Below are 17428 nucleotides of genomic sequence, written 5' to 3'. Positions count from 1 at the left end.
CGAAAAAAAATTATATCCTGTGTCCTCTATTATTTTGTGTATAGGTGCATTAATTTGGCGTCGTTCCAGGTATCGGTCATTAAAATCTATGGAGAGACTTTGGAGCTAAAATTCGTTAACCAAACCTAAAATATGGAAAAAATGAACAAAAATTACCTTTTCGAAGGTTGCGGGCCCAACTGCCAATTCAAATCCCACATTTATGTTGTTGCTGCAAGGTTCATGGACAAAAAAATGATAATAGGGGAAGAGCTTTGTTTGCACGCAGAAATATCGTTTAATCGCAATGGAGTGAAAGTAAGTAAAATGCCAAATGAAAATAAAGAAGATCCTTATGACGAATCGTGCATAATGAGAATCGACGTAGCTGTAGACATTTCTCAGCTGAAAATAAGCAGCGCGGTAAACGAGTTTACACAAAGCAAAGTACGCGAAATTATATCGACGTATAAACCGGAAAAATAAAAAAAAAACGAATATTGAAATGAAAATAATTCTAAAAGACGAAACGCCAATATTTTTGCGGCGCATCATGAAACACGCATCATAGAAGACCAGATCGACGAGTAACTGCAGAAAAAGGTAATTGAAGAGTCAGAGTTCACGAGTCCGGTTGTATTGGTGAAGAAGAGCGACGGCATGCCACGTCTATGCATTGACTTTAGACGTATCAATAAAGTCATCGTAAAAGATCATTTCCCGTTCCCGTTAATAGATGACCAGCTAGATCGTTTGCAAGACGCTGCAATATTCAGTACAATTGACTTGAAGAATGGGTTCTTCCATGTTCCTGTAGCCGAAGAGAGTAGGAAGTACACCTCATTTGTGACGCAAAGCGGCCAGTACCAGTTCCGCAAGGTGCCGTTTGGTATGTCGAATTCTCCCGGAGTATTCCAAAGGCACATTGGTGCAATTTTTCGACAGCTGACTAGAAAAGGAATTGCACTTCCATATGTTGACGACGTAATCATTCCAGCCAAAGACGAGCAAGAAGCATTGACAAATCTGAAAGAAGTTCTCAAAACATGTGAAGAGTATGGGCTTGAGCTGAATTTTAAAAAGTGTCATTTTTTACAAACACGAATCCAGTTTCTTGGCCATATCATCGAAAATAAAAAGCTGTATCCGACGCCGTTGAAGATTGAAGCCGTTTCTAAGTTCAAGACGCCGCAGACACTGAAACAGCTTCAGAGTTTTTTGGGTCTTACAGGCTATTTTAGAAAGTTTATCTACAATTACGCGGTTATAGCGAGACCGTTGACTGACCTTACAAAAAACAATGCAAAGTTTGTAATTGGCCCAGACGAAGAGAACGCTATTGGCGTGTTGAAGAAATGTTTGACATCAAACCCAGTACTAGCCATGTACAATCAGAAGTACGAGACAGAACTCCATACGGATGCATCCATAGACGGTTTTGGAGCCGTGTTGATGCAAAAATCACCAGACGATGACCAATTGCATCCAGTATACTACATGAGCAAGAGAACGCCGGATGCGCAGCGCAAATACACTAGCTATGAGTTGGAAATACTTGCGGTCATTGAGGCATTGACGAAATTTCGGATGTATCTTTTGGGCATACCATTTAACGGACTGCAACGCGTTCACCAAAACACTAGAGAAACAGAATCTATGTACAAGGGTGGCCAGGTGGATAATGCTTTTGCAGGAGTACAACTATAAAGTTGAGCATCGTGCAGGATCCCGAATGCGTCACGTGGACGCACTCTCACGATATCCCGTTATGCACATAAGTGACCGAAGCATTTTAGCTGGCATAGAACAGGCGCAAAAACAAGACGAACATTTGAAGACGATCATGAAGCTCATCAGCGATTACAATCAACAATACGACGACTACTTCATAAAGTCCGGAATTCTTTACAAATTAGTCAAAGATGCTGAATTGATGGTGGTTCCAAGGGATATGCAGATGATATGCTATCATCTGCAAGGCTCACGATAGAGGCCACTTTGCTATCAAGAAGACGAAGGAGCTAATCTGCAAGGAGTACTACATACCAAATTTAGACGACAAAATCAAGAAGTACATCGACTGCATATATACCTTGCATATTAATCAATCGCAAGCGAGGTAAACAAATAGGTCTTTAGCACCCCCTGCAAAAAGATGACGTGCCGCTGCAGACGTGCCACATTGACTTTTTGGATCCACTAGAATCAACCAGCAAGAGCTTAAAATATATACTAGCTGTTATCGACGCTTTCACGAAGTTTTGCTGGTTATACCTACAAAGTCAACTACATCTAACGAGGTCATATTAAAGCTACGCAGCCAAAGCGTGACGTCAACCCTGCTTGTATCATTTCAGATAGAGGCTCAGCATTTACCGCCCAAGACTTCCTGCAGTATTGCGAAGACGAAAACATCAAACTGGTAAAGACGACTACAGGACTTCCACGGGTAAACGGACAGGTGGAAAGGCTCAACATCATCTCCGTGCTTGCCAAGCTCAGTATAGACGACCCTTCGAAATGGTTTAAGCACGTAGATCGAGTCCAGCGAGCAATAAACTCAACATACACCAGAAGCATCGATACCACACCTTTCGAACTTTTGATGGGTGTCAAGATGCGCACCAAAGATGACCAGCAGCTTCAGAGTTTGATCCAGAAAGAGTCCATCATTGCATTTGAAGACGACCCTAATGAGCTACGGGCAAAAGCAAAGACTCAAATTCTGAATCTGCAAGACGAGAACAAGATGACATATAACCTGCGACGTAAAGCAGCCAGGCAGTATGACGTTTGCGACCTAGTTGCCATAAAGAGGACTCAGTTTGGTAGCGGACTGAAACTAAAATCGAAGTTTTTGGGTCCGTACCAGATCATCAAGGTGAAACCTAACAATGCTTACGACGTCAAAAAAGTTGGCAATTCCGATGGGCCTAAGCACTCTTCTTCGTGTGCGGAGTATCTAAAGCCATGGTCCACGAGCAACGACGACGAAAGCGACGATGCATTGGAGGCGAGTGCATAGTCAGGACGGCCGGATGTGGGTTGTGTTTTGCAAATCCCTAGACAAAACGAGCGTGAGCGAATTCGCTCCCAAGCGAATTCCCAAAGCACAACAGCAATCACGACCGATGGCGAATTAAGACATCTGCACAAAGCAGATCGAGAAGAGAGAGGCTGAGGGAGTTTCGATCCAGCTGCCGACGTGAGAGGGTTGTGGAAAGAGACCAGACGACGAACGACGCTTAAATTATATTTCTTGTACTAAATACTATATTTCATCATTTATTAAACTTAATATTAAACCAAAACCCCCACATATATACTGACTGAGTACAGGTGTAAAAGTGTAAAAGTCCCCGTTTTAATAAAGTCCCTACGGTTATGGGAAATTTGCGACTCACAGCAAATAAGCTTTATTCGCCTCATTCGACGGGCAATCTTGACGAACCCATAAAGGCCCAAATGAGGAGTCTTTACGCAGAAGTGACCTTCTTTTCCTCTCAATTTCAAGAGTCTTCGAATGAACGGAAATCAAGGCAACATAAAACTGTGGCTGACTAAGAGGCGGCATATACTATTCAATTAATGGCAGTAAATGGGGTGTCTGTGTCTCAATTGGCATCAAAGAATGCAAGAAATTAAATTAAATCAATAAAATTGAGTAATTTATTTTATTATTATGTAATTACACCATGACCACTACGACATTATTTTACGCCATTCATTAGATCTTTCAATGCATATAAAATCCAAAAATGTGGTCTATGTTTCTGCAGCAATTCACAGCTTGTGGCCGCGTCATGTGTCATAGCGGTATTGATTACCAACACTAGCACCAGCCCCAGCACCAGCTCCTCCACCACCCTCGCCAACGCCATTGCCAGCGCCACCACCAACCCAGTCCCAGTCCCAATCCCAATCCCAGTCAAACAATGCATACAAGAAAGGATTCGCCAAAAGAATCCATCCTACTCCTTGGCCAGCATGGAGCGCGTTTTCTCGCTTCTCGTTTGCCTTTCGCTTGTTAAAGGAGCTTAACAATGCCCCGCCCCGGGGCAAGTCAAAGGCATAAAGCTGGCTGCGAGTGAAACGAATATGGAAAAACGGTTCTTTGAACCGGTTCAAGTGCCGGTTCGTTAAAGAAATTGGGTCTAGCCTAGAAATTCTTATAAATATTTGAAAATATATCGTTTTCAAACATTGTACTCCCGGCCCATGGAAAATGTCTCTTGGCAGTTCCTGAGCAGCTGGTGCCATATGACACATACTACATGATACTCACTTCTCTTATACTTCTCATATTTTTATCTAATCACCAGTTTCTATTTATAATACCAATTGTATACGCTCAATATATGCAGCGACTTCGGGCTGATAGCTATGTTTCGATTCTCAATTTTCCAAACAATTCTAAGGCCACTTTAACGATGGCCGATGGTTGTAGCTTTGCGGATAATGAAGCTCTCCGTATCCCCAAAGAATACTTTTTTAATTTATATTCTTGTGCAAGCCATTTCTGATAGAGTAGAAAACTCCTGTCCAGATCTGACAAATTATCTTTGACGCTTCAGTCACTTCCTCATGGATAATTTCCTATGCGGGCATCCCATCTCAATGAGTGGGGGGCTGGTGGGTTGGGTGTGCGTTTCTCTCTTCCCAGTTTTCTGTTTGTGCGTGCTTCCTGTCTATGTATGTGTGCTAATTTCTGTTAACGAGGCTAATAGTTCAGGGTAGGTCGTTGATTGGGGCAGCTGGCACATGACAAAACGAAGTGGCGAAACGAAACCGTTGTATACTAATGTGTATGTATGTGTAAACTATGCACTGGAAGGCGGCGCTGGCAGAGCCTAGCCATGTGAGATTGTCCACCCAAAGCCCACTTATCCTCTTTTTTCAAACCCTCTCTGGGAGGGGATATGGGAGCATCCCTCAACCAATGCAATGCAATCAAAGTAGACAAAATATTTGCTGAAATTTTAAGCATTGAAACGTTGAAAGGTTCGACACTTTTGCCTAAAACACATACTGAGGCGAACAAGATGGAAAGAATGCAAGGAGGGCGAGTGCCAATGAAAGAAAAAGAGCCCAACAAAGGGGCGAAGCTTAGAAGCCATGAAGAAGATGAAGATGAATGGACGTTAAGCGCGGCGTTGAGGAATTAGGAACCGAGGATAAAGAGCCAAGGCGGACGACAAAAGATGATGACAATGATGATGATATAGAAGACGGCTAAGATGGCAATGGCAATGGCAATGGATCTGAGGATGCTGATGATGGCCCCCAAAAGCCAAGGCCAAATAGTGCTGAAGGAAACACAGAGACACAGCGCCGGAAAGGAGAGACGGAAACGGAGACGGAGACAGAGACAGAGAGCAACTGTCGGATATGCAAATGAGCCAATAAAAGTAATTTCAAATTAAATTAAATGAAATTGAACAAGCAAATATTTTAGTCCTATGGTGACAAAATATTCACTGATGCGCGGATACTGATTCGGATTCTGATTCTGATTCTATATTTGTGTTTATTAATTTCTTGTGATTTCATTTCGTTCGAAAATTGCCAAATGAAATTAACCTTAAATTTTGAATGATGACAGGAACTGTGGGGAGGCGCAGCTTGTTGTTGATGCTAATGTTTGTGCCGCTTCATGGACACACTTTGCCATTTTACCACGCCTCCTTGTCTCTCTCTCTCTCTCTCTGTCACTCCTGCTTTCGCTGGATCATTCGCTCATGGCGTTTGACATAAAAAGCATAATTGATTACACACACAGACACATTATAGGACATACTCAGACAGGATACGATACGACAACCGCAGGACGCGCCCCACCGCATCTAGCCACAAACCAAACGCCCGTCCTCCATGCAACCGACTGTTGGGCCATGCACAGGCCCCACCACGCACCGATCGGCTCACTCTTCACTTTGCCTGTATTAGAGGCAGCTTATGACTTTATTCAATTAAGGCGTACTTAATGCGGAACATTTGCTTTCATTTTGAACCGAAAAAAATTGCATTTTCCTTTGGGGTTCCATTTTTTACATTTTTCAGAATTCCTGGAGAGGGTACATTTCTTTCCTTTAATTAAATTTAGATTTAAATAAAATTTAATTCAGGATTCGTTGTGAGAATACAATTCATTCCTTTTGGGATTCGATTTATACCTTTTTTGTGTTTCTGGACAGGTAAATATCTTAACGTTTATTAAATCGGAAATGCCTTAAGACTTTGTTTTATACATTTTTGGAATTCTTGAAGACAAACTTAACTTCTTAACTTCTTCTTTCTTTGCATTTAATTTATATTTAACTTAAATTTTCTTCACGATTCGTGGTATACATATTCAGAATTCCTCTAGAGGGAAATATCTATCCTTTTCCAAAATTTAAATTTAGCTTGTGTAGTTTTATACATTTTCAGAAATCCTGCAGAGGCTACGCTAAATGTACATTTAAATTATATGTCCTTCAGGGAATATTCCAGAAACGATGTAGGAAATTTGTCTACTTCTGACTAGAGAAAGACAGTATCATCATTTCTGTATCGAAAACATTTTCGTACACAAAAATTATTGTCTTTGAGTTGAGAATAAAACCTAATAAACGCGAACATTTATGTAACTAAAAATTTGGAGACTTTTCGTGTTCATCCGAAAAAAACAAATAAAACGAATTCTGCATCCGTTGGTCGTTCTGGTGGCAGCTGAACAATGACAACAATGATTTCATCATCATCGCTGGCAGTGGCTTCCAATGGCTGCTAGTCCATGTTCTCCAGCGGCATTTCTGACTCTCCCTCGGGGAGAGCTCCTTCGGCCTGATTTTCTGGCCCATTTTCATCAAATTGTTCTTGTACAGGTTCATCCAGATTTATTTCTGGCTCTTCGTTAGTCTCCTCGTTGATCTCCTCAACTACAAAAGGCTCCATTGACACATTAAGTTCATCCGAAGACATACGATTTTTCTCGCCCTCACTCTCACTGTCGCCCTTGCCCTCGATTTTCTCTTTTTTGAGTTTTCCTCTTCCTTTGGTTCACCATTCTTGGTGGCTGGTTCTAGAGCTGTCTGCTTTTGTTGACTGCTCCTTCGATTCTTGCTGAAGTTTGCCTGCTTGGCTGGTGGCGACTGCTCCTGACCAGCGGGATCCGACTGGGCGCGCCTCTTGCGTCCCCTATGTGATTTGCGTCCAGAAACTTTACTGGCCGAATAGTTGTTATGGTTGTTAGTGCCGAACTCGCAGCCGTGGCATTTCCACTGGCTCTCGCCATGACTAGAGGCGGCCAATGGCGGATCATGGCAATCGCGGTGGTAGGAATATACGCACTCAGAGCAGATGGCCAGATCTTTGCCCTTAGTACCGCAAACGCGGCAGTAGCGGAAAGCCGGGCACTTGTACTTCTTGCGTGCAACGGCCAGGACATCAAATTTGAGCGGAAGGCAGTTAAAATGCCCTGGAAATGCATAAACAAATACATAGATGTAGGAAAGTGTGCAGGCGAGCATTGAGTTGGATGGCGGGGGCACTTACATTTTTGCTGGCAACTCTTGCATGCGAGAAAATTACTCTTGTGACCAGAGCCACGCTTCACTTTCATTTTGCTGCACTTTTAACACACATCGAACCGACGAGGCGGCTGGCCTGGCTGACCGAATTCCACATCTTGGGCATCACTAGTGGCGCCTACTTCTGGCTTGGGCACAGCCTCCGCCACAGGCGGTGTAACTGGCACTGGCACTGCGGCTGGGGTTCGGGCTGGAGCCGGCAAGTGCGACGCTTGCACAGTGGCATTCGCTGGCGTGGAGTTGTGAACGGCAGCAGCCGCTGAGGCGGTGACTACAGTTGCAGCAGCATCGTTGCTGTTGCTGCCAGTGCTTGAATTCAAGTTGCTTGTGGCACTGGCGCTCTCATCTTTGTCCTCGTGCTTGGAACGCTGCATTTCGCCGGAAAATTGCTTTAAAAGTTTAAAAGTTGCTCAGTGTAACCGTTTGTGTTTAAGGAAAATACCAGCTTGTGATTTGTGTCACTAGCCTGACGTAGTTATCCCCGAAATACTTTTAAATTGCACCATTCATTTTTATCTGGAAGTAAAGTTGGAGAAAAGCCTATTGCGGGATAATATCTAATGTAGAATGTTCAATGCGTAAGGGAATTTTTTCATACGCGCTAGTGCATTTGGGGTGTTCGGACGTATGATCTCAAAATGAAATATAATCAGGCCCCTATTGCGTTTTGATGCCTGAACGAATATTCTGTACGCAAACTCCTGATCCTGGAGCATCGACGAGTCCAATGCCATACAACGCGATAAGAAAACGAGAAGGAACGTATGTTCTGGGGACGCGACTCTACTTATACCCGTACTCAGTCAGTATATACAGTTTTGAGCATATAATTTTTTTAGAATTTTAGAAAAAAAAAAATTATACATATTACGTTTTTTTGCTACATCTGTTATCTACATATACATACATTCTGGCTATAATTATGATCCGATCTGATTCAAATTCGGCAATCTGGTAGATATGGTCATTCTCTACGATACTGCGTTTAAGCGTATCTTAAAAATTGTGGCTGCCACAGATTTTCGTCCTTTGTGGGGGCGGAAGGGGGCGGGGCGAAATTTTGAAGTACACTTGTAGCAGTGTGATATCACATGAGTCTGGAAACCAAATTTGGTTTCTCTAGCTCTTATAGTCTCTGAGATCCAGGCGCTCATCGAGACAGACAGACGGACAGACGGACAGACAGACATGGCTCTATCGACTCGGCTTTTGATGCTGATCAAGAATATATATACTTTATGGGGTCGGAAACGTTTCCTTCTCTGCGTTACACACATCCACTTTTACCACAAATCTAATATACCCCTTAACTCTTTTTTGAGTACGGGTATATAAAGATCCAAATCACATGCTTACTTGGCTACACTTTTTGTACGTTTAGCAGAGGAAACCCAGCAGGCTGGCCAGTAGCCTTGAGCAACAAATTCGACTGGGAATATTCAGTTAGTCAGATTCGTTGACCGAATCCACAACCTAAGAGTCACAAAATTGAAGTCTACAAGTACAAATGGAAGTCTACAAGTACAAAATTGAAGTGGTACAAAATAAATTTAAAATAAGATTAAATTCGTATTAAATAATTTCAACACTTTCGTAGCAAATGAGCGACACGAGCGGACAACCGGGCAAGAGTCCGGCACCCGAGGTGAAGCCAGAAGGCAGGGAGTTTCTGGATGAAGGGTCCAAGGAGGATCTACTGGCGGACACGCAGGTGATACGCCGGAGTCTGGAGAGCCGCCTCGATAAACTGCGCGAGGAGAAGAAGTGGGCGGAGCAGTGCAATACCCAGCTTAAGATCGACCTCGATAAAATCAAAAAGCGATACAACGCCCTGGAGTCGGACTTTGAGGCCATGGTGTTGGAGAAGGAGCTCAAGATACATGAGCTGAAGGATTCGCTCAAACTGGCCCAGATTCGATGCCATCAGCTGGAGCCAGAGAACGTGCACCAGCAGCAGTACATCACGCAGCTGGAGGCCAGGCAGGCGACCTTGGAGCACACCAATGCCCAGCTGAATAGGCACATGAAGGAGATCGTGGCTGAGATCAGTTCGCTCAAGAATAATAAGTCTCGCGTGGGTTTGATTTGTCAAGATGATTTTGTCACGCTGCAAAAGAAACTGGAAGAGCGGAACAAGGAGCTGCTCCTGCTGATTGAGCACGAGCACGAGACACTAAATACCGTGGCCACATTGTATGAGGAGAAAACGCGACTGCAGCTGCGCCTTGTGCAAATGGAACAGAAATGGGGCGCAGTGAAACAATATTTGGCCAAAAGCTATTTGCAGCTACAGCAGAATATTCATCCGTTTATATCCAAACGGGATGCGCTGCGCCTGGAGCTGGATCGGCACAAAGGCCTCTTGGTAGCTGCCCAAACGGAGGTGAATCGGTTGACCCAACTGCAGCAGAGACGCAGGCAGGCGAAATTAGAGCCAGAGAACTGCAGATGTGGACAAGGCGAAGCTCTTCGATGTCGAGCTACAACTTGACGATTCCCTCACGCTGCAGACCCTCTGCGCCCGCACCCCAACTGTGGACATTTCCACCACCCAACAGAGTGTGCCCAGCGGACTCAAGCGGAATGCCGAGCAGTTCATGGCGTTTATCAAGCAGCAGGAAAAGCAGGGCGCCAGTAGTGATGCCACGCCCACCCATTCGAACAAGAAACATTTTTGCTGAATTTTCAATTATTTTTGGTTTTTGCTTAGATTAAATCAGCCACCATTGGCTGATCAGAGTTCAATGTCTTTTCTTGTATTGAGTGCAGCTCAGTCTTCAGTCGACAGGTATAGCAGGCCGGCTAGTCCGATATATCGTGGGGCCACGCTTAAGTAAGCTTTTCGGCTACGAGTATGCACCATTATCTCAAGGATTATCGGAGTATTAGCCAACCGTTCCCTATTCCCTACCAGCTATGAATTCCTTTCCTTGAATTCAAGCACTGGCAGCAACAGCAACGATGCTGCTGCAACTGTAGTCATAACTGGCTAGCACAACTGTAGTTGTGTAGTCCCAAGTCCACGCCAGCGAATGCCACTGTGCAAGCGTCGCACTTGCCGGCTCCAGCCCCAGCCCCAGTCGCAGTGCCAGTGGCAGTTACACCGCCTGTGGCGGAGGCTGTGCCCAAGCCAGAAGTAGTCGCCACTAGTGATGCCCAAGATGTGGAATTCGGTCAGCCAGGCCAGCCGCTTCGTCAGTTCGATGTGTGCCAAAAGTGCAGAAAAATGGAAGTGAAGCGTGGCTCTGGTCACAAGAGTAATTTTCTCGCATGCAAGAGTTGCCAGCAAAAATGTAAGTGCCCCCGCCATCCAACTCAATGCTCGCCTGCACACTTTTCTACATCTATGTATTTGTTTATGCATTTCCAGGGCATTTTAACTGCCTTCCGCTGAAATGTGATGTCCTGGCCGTTGCACGCAAGAAATACAAGTTCCCGGCTTGCCGCTACTGCCGCGTTTGCGGTACTAAGGGTGAAGATCTGGCCATCTGCTCTGAGTGCGTATATTCCTACCACCGCGATTGCCATGATCCGCCATTGGCCGCCTCTAGTCTTGGCGAGAGCCAGTGGAAATGCCACGGCTGCGAGTTCGGCACTAACAACCATAACAACTATTCGGCCAGTCGGATCCCGCTGGTCAGGGCAGTCGCCACCAGCCAAGCAGGCAAAACTTCAGCAAGAATCGAAGGAGCAGTCAACAAAAGCAGACGCAGACTCAGTCTCAGTCGCCGCCACATCCCTAGATCCAGCCACCAAGAATGGTGAACCAAAGGAAGAGGAAAAACTCAAAAAGAGAAAATCGAGGGCAAGGGCGACAGTAAAAGTGAGGGCGAGAAAATTCGTATGTCTACGGATGAACTGTCAATGTGTCAATGGAGCCTTTTGTAGTAGAGGAGATCAACGAGGAGACCAACGAAGAGCCAGAAATAAATCTGGATGAACCTGTACAAGAACAATTTGATGTAAATGGGCCAGAAAATCAGGCCGAAGGAGCTCTCCCCGAGGGAGAGTCAGAAATGCCGCTGGAGAACATGGACCAGCAGCCATTGGAAGCGGCGGTGCCCATTATTGTCATTGTTCAGCTGCCACCAGAACCACCAACGGATGCAGAACTTCTTTAATTTGTTTTTTTTTGGATGAACACGAAAAGTCTCCAAATTTTTAGTTACATAAATGTTCGCGTTTATTAGGTTTTATTCTCAACTCAAAGACAATAATTTTTTTTTGTACGAAAATGATTTCGATACTGAAATGATGATACTGTCTTTCTCTAGTCAGAAGTAGACAAATTTCCTACATCGTTTCTGGAATATTCCCTGAAGGAAATATAATTTAAATGTACATTTAGCGTAGCCTCTGCAGGATTTCTGAAAATGTATAAAACTACACTTAAGCTAAATTTAAATTTTGGAAAAGGATGGAAACAAATTGACCGTTGCTAACAAACTTTCTTGCTGCTGCTGGGACAATTGCACATGCAACGGGCTATCAAACGATACCGATGAAATCTCTGGACCGGATGACTTATGGGCTATAAACGCTGGTAACAAATCAAAACTGGACCAAAAATCTATGCCCAGATATAAGTCTTGCGCCAGGGATGGGACTATGAACAGTTTTAGGGTTTTACTTCGGCCTTGGAAGCAGACGTCTGTCGTAACTTTGCCAATTATTGATTGGCTCTGGCCGTCTGCGGTACGTACTGCTGCTCTTGCGGGCTTGAACTGGGTCGGATCCCGAGCTAGGTCGGCTGCAAAAGATCCACCTATACAACTGATTGAAGCACCTGTGTCCATCAGTCCACTAAGCGTCTTCCCTAGTACGGTGACTTGCGCATAGGGTCGCCAGTCCTTAGACGTATTCACCACTGTCGCTATCACCTTTGATCGCTCGTCTTTCCAGATTTGTCGGAATTTGAGCAATCGCTTGCGAGATCGGTTCGGGAGACCAATTTTTACTGGCTCCGAGGGTAACAAAGGAGTCTGTAAAGGAATGTCTGGTAGTTTGGATACGTCAGGGAGTAATGGATCCGTTAAAACGTCCATTAGTTGGTGTTCGTGGCTTTCGAACTGACTGGTTTGCGTGCACTTGTCGGCTGTGCACGACTCCAGGAGTTTTTTGAAGCGGTACACTTAGGGCACGACGGTTTATACGTATCCCGTTTGCCACAGCCGTAGCAAAATACAGTTCGTTCACCTACGCAGTCGTGATAGCGATGACCCTGCTCACCACAGTTCCAACAGGAAATGGTAACTGCCGCGATATCTACCAGTTCTGTTTCCTCGTCATCAGGTTCATCTTCCTGGTCGGTCTCTACTGCAATTTCGTGCACCTGTCGTCTTATAGGAATACGTTTGGGTTCAGCACTGATAAAAGGCTTAGCTAGTGACTGCATGAACCTTTTTCGAGTGCGCACGATGTTTCGCAATTGAGCTGCGGACAAAATCGGGATATATAAAATCTCATGTTGGATCTCTGCCAACAAATTCGCCTTTAGCACTTCCAACAATGCCATATCGGACATGGGAGTGACTAATTTATCGGCCAATGCTACAATGGCTTCGTAAAATACGTCAAACTGTTCGTTGGCCTTCTGTTTTCGTTGCCTATGGCCGCACGAATTTCCAAGTCCGTACGCCCATCAATAAAACGAGTTTTTAAGGCGGTACTTAGCTGTGGCCAGTTCACGGAGGGTACGCTTTTGTGGTAGCGCCAAAACCACTCGCTAGCACTGCCTTCAAAAAGGTAAATAGCATTTCTGGCCACTAGGTCAAGATTTCCCTCTAAGGTCTGCTTGGTTAGAGCTTCTATGCGGTATATAAAATCTTCTACCGACACAGACGACTGTCCGGAAAAACGCACCTTCCATCCTGAAATGATCTGCCCAATCCTATCGGGTCTTAATCCGGTAATCTGCTGGGATCCCCAAGCGTTTACCGATGCTCTAGAGTCGTTGGCCTGATTGACTTGGGAACCAAAGGACTCTCGAGCAGGAATTTGAAACAATTGTTCAAATGTTTGGGTTTCTCCACTAGGTATTGAGGCTCCATTAGCTTGGTTAGTGGGAGGAACGGCTGGTTGACTTGCCAAACTTTGGAATCCTACTTCCATTGTCTGAGTCATTTTGGTCATGGCTTGAGACAACAAACTGATCTGAGCCATGGCGTCTGTCAGCGCCTGTGACATTTGAGCCAAGCCTGCGCTGGCGGCATCAGCTGGTTCGCTTCTCGGCGCTGGCATTCTGGGTTGAACGACGTTCGAGGGACCGACAGCCAAATCTTCAACAATCGCAGCTGGCTCTGCTCGCAAACCCTGTGAACGGGTTCTCATGGGAGCCTGAGAAGAAGGTACGCCAAAGACGGTAGCCTGGGCTACCGCTAATTCCTCAGCTAGGCTAGGACCAGCTGGTTGAAGGGACTCGTTGCAAGCAGGACACACTGTCTTTGCACCTTGTCTCGTATTAAAACAAGCCAAGTGAAACACGTGATTACACGCAGTTCTTAGCAACTGTGTTTGGTATTCCACCCTTCGCACACAGATGCAACAGATTAAGGCTGAATTGTCGTTTTGATCAATTTCTTCAAAACTCCAATCTAGAGACATTATTTTCTGGTTAACTCATTTTAAACAAATTCTATTCTACACTCATTGGTTAACTAACACGTTCGAGATATTCTATAAACGTTCTCAACAAAAAAATTCGGAAACCATGCCACGTTTGTATAACGGAAAAGTGTCCCCAACGGACTATCTGATGGTATTTACAATAAACAATTAATACAATGGGTCTTTGGATCTGGGACCATACGGTAGTTCTGAACCACTGTCGGATATCCGAGTAATCCGAAAAACCCTGACTAACCAATGGCTGTCTCGATATACTGTAGGTTACCCAACACAAGAAAGTTCTGGATTGCGGACCACCAAGTTATCCAGAACCACAGTACATGAGAGCCACGTTATCAGCAACCCTGGTCACACTCCAAGCACACTCTTGAGAATCTCTCAAGGCAAAGTTGCATACAGTCAACACCGTATACTACAATCGGAACTTGTAGCATTGCCACCCAAAGAGCTACTAATGGTTGTCACACACAAAAACTAACTTCGCACAAAATGGGGGAAAGGAAAAGGACTATGCTAACTCCGGGAATGTACCTTTACTGATGCTGTTGCTTTCGATCGCGGGCAGGCCGTAGCTTTACGCCACTGAATAACCTGATCCAAGCTAAACTTTAGACAATGATCCGCAAGGTACGGACAAGTTTCTCCTCTCACTAACACATTCATCTATTCTTGGGTAGGCAGTAGATCTAGTCCACTTGAAAACCTATTTCCAAACGAAACAGAATAAAGTGCCATTTAGCGGAGTTTCCTATCCTGTCAGATACTAAATGTCCTCAACAATATCCAGTTTTATAGTTACACGTCCGTGCGGGGGTTTCAGTTCTTTTAGAAACTGCTACACAATCCAGCGACTCAACGTCAACCACCTAGACACTGAACAGGCCATCTAAATATCTGAGGAATTAAAGGCAGTGGGAATAAGTCTAACGACACTGCATGGATATGCAGCTCGCATAGCAGTTGATGACTTTTTAATATTTTTTTCTTGGTCGGGGCAAGCCGAAGATGGCCCCACGTTGGGCGCCAATAATTCTTAAATCATCTTTTTGTCATCAATTGATTTTATCTATCTTTACCTGTAGCATACAACGTATAGATATGATGAGCAGATGGTAACCTAGACGGGAGGAGACGTACGCGCTGGCTTCGGCTTTTGTCTCTGGTCGGCGGGTGTGGGTTTAAGGACAAAGTACCTCCAATTTAGGGCTCATGAGATATAAGAATTTAGTTACTTCGCGTACGAGTTGGGAAAAGGGAACAGGAGAAGGGAGTCGGGTGATCAAAGGGAGAAGGTCAGCAGAGGTAGAAGGGGTCCACCTATAGTCGGGGCCTTGTTGGCTGCTTGCCGCAACAGTGCGAGCACGCCCACCCTACCATGATCCTTACGGGCCACATATTTAAGGATCCCTCCAACAAGACCGACGGGGAATCACCTATCTATCAAAAAACGCGACATGGTCCCTTCCGAAAAATACTCTACTCTTTCTTCATACTAAAACAATATTTATTCATAAAATTCATTAAGTTGGCGGACACTAAATACTAAAGAATAACCTAACTCCGAAACTTTAAAAAATCATGATATACAATTAGGTAATAATATAATACAAAAATAGAAATAAGGTATGTGGGTAAATGGTATGTAGATTAGGTTATGTATGTAGGTATATGTGCTTATGTATATAAGGTTAGGTAATGGTAATTCAAGTAAATGGAGCGATATATACTTGTGTAGATGAATAGATATTCAAAAGTTAAATTTACAGCAATCAAAATCATAATTGGAAAAGTATTCAACTTTAACGGCAACGAAAAAAAAATCAGAGTGCGTTTGCACATGGACGAGCCATTAAACCGTAAGGCGGCCAATGTCGCAATCAAAATCAAACGTTACGTTACCGGTCAGTTTATCACGTTAGTCATTATATCTCCCTGAATCATTATATTTGTACAAACTTACAGTACGTTTTCCTCCCACGCAGAAAGATCTTTCGTTGTGTAGATGGCTGGATGATTGGATTAGCAGATGATTAGGTGAATGAATGGATGATCAAATGATAAGATGAGGGCTGGGTAACGACACGCATGACTGTAAAGTTTAGTTGTATTAATAACCATTTAATTGATAAATATTCAACTTAAGCCCGGTATAGGAAATCCTTTTTGACTAGGTCCACATGTTAGATTTCATGGGCGTACATGTTAGCCGCAGCACAATTAAATTGAACCACCAATCGGACCAATCAAAAAGCACTTCATTATCCGGTATATAATAAGAAAGAGAAGAAAAAACACATAAAAACGAGAAGGAACGTGCTTCTGGGGACGCGACTCTACTTATACCCGTACTCAGTCAGTATATACATTTTTGATCTTATGATTTTTTAGAATTTTAGAAAAAAAAAAAATTTTACATTTTACATTTTTTTGCTGCATCTGATATCCACATCTACATCTACAATGTATATTCTACATCTAACATGTAGATTGTACAATGTACATGTTCCATTTAGATTCTACATCTCCTCCGCTAGGGGTTGCTCGCGCACTGAACGCGGCAGAGTGTGCAGATATGGGCATTCTCTACGATACTGCGTTTTTAGTTTTATCGTATCTTTAAAAATGTGCCTGCCACAGATTTTCGTCCTTTGTGGGGGCGGAAGGGGGCGGGGCGAAATTTTGAAATACACTTGTATCAGTGTGATATCACATGAGTGTGGAAACCAAATTTTGTTGCCCTAGCTCTTATAGTCTCTGAGATCTAGGCGCTCAACAAGACGGACAGACAGACGGACAGACAGACATGGCTCTATCGACTCGGCTATTGATGCTGATCAAGAATATATATACTTTATGGGGTCGGAAACGTTTCCTTCTCTGCGTTACACACATCCACTTTTACCACAAATCTAATATACCCCTTAACTCTTTTTTGAGTACGGGTATAATAAATCCACTGGGTAGGCGGCTTCAGATTAGGTTTGCCAGAGCGAACCTACAATCGACGGCGGCTTAGGCACGGGGTCAATGACCTTGAGGCATCGACGAAAAATGCTCCCACGCAGCGAAAGCCAGGTGCAGCTTGCTTGTAGTGACGCAACTGTCGAAGCTGGTTGCGACGGTAATGGTATACCGGCTCACAGCGTGAGGAAGTCCATCCTTGGGATCACGTTGCTCACACCCGTAGGTCGGACGGGGAGGTTATATAACCTCAACTGACCCGAGCACGCTGCCGGTCGAAAAATTTGCCG

At 44.3% G+C, this 17428-nt stretch overlaps 2 protein-coding genes across 2 annotated transcripts; one reads left to right on the top strand and one right to left on the bottom strand.

Annotated features, from left to right (window-relative positions):
* Positions 1 to 6019: 6019 nt before the first annotated feature.
* Positions 6020 to 8075, bottom strand: LOC111081914. Its single transcript, XM_041592512.1, has 2 exons — positions 7516 to 8075; positions 6020 to 7438 (listed from the first exon to the last, which is right to left on the bottom strand). Exons 1-2 carry the CDS (start codon positions 7580 to 7582, stop codon positions 6900 to 6902), a joined length of 606 nt encoding a protein of 201 aa, XP_041448446.1. The 5' UTR covers positions 7583 to 8075; the 3' UTR covers positions 6020 to 6899.
* Positions 8076 to 9035: 960 nt separating this feature from the next.
* On the top strand, positions 9036 to 10244 carry LOC121403799 (putative leucine-rich repeat-containing protein DDB_G0290503). The gene is made up of 2 exons (XM_041592510.1): positions 9036 to 9087; positions 9148 to 10244. The coding sequence occupies exons 1-2, from the start codon at positions 9058 to 9060 to the stop codon at positions 10039 to 10041; spliced, it is 924 nt and encodes a 307-aa protein (XP_041448444.1). The 5' UTR covers positions 9036 to 9057; the 3' UTR covers positions 10042 to 10244.
* The last annotated feature ends 7184 nt before the right edge of the window (positions 10245 to 17428 follow it).

The sequence above is a fragment of the Drosophila obscura genome, unplaced genomic scaffold (assembly GCF_018151105.1).
Source record: "Drosophila obscura isolate BZ-5 IFL unplaced genomic scaffold, ASM1815110v1 contig_18, whole genome shotgun sequence".
Taxonomy (NCBI): Eukaryota; Metazoa; Arthropoda; class Insecta; order Diptera; family Drosophilidae; genus Drosophila; species Drosophila obscura.
The sequence above is the reverse complement of the archived record's forward strand: the minus strand, read 5'-3'. Positions and strand labels throughout refer to the sequence as shown.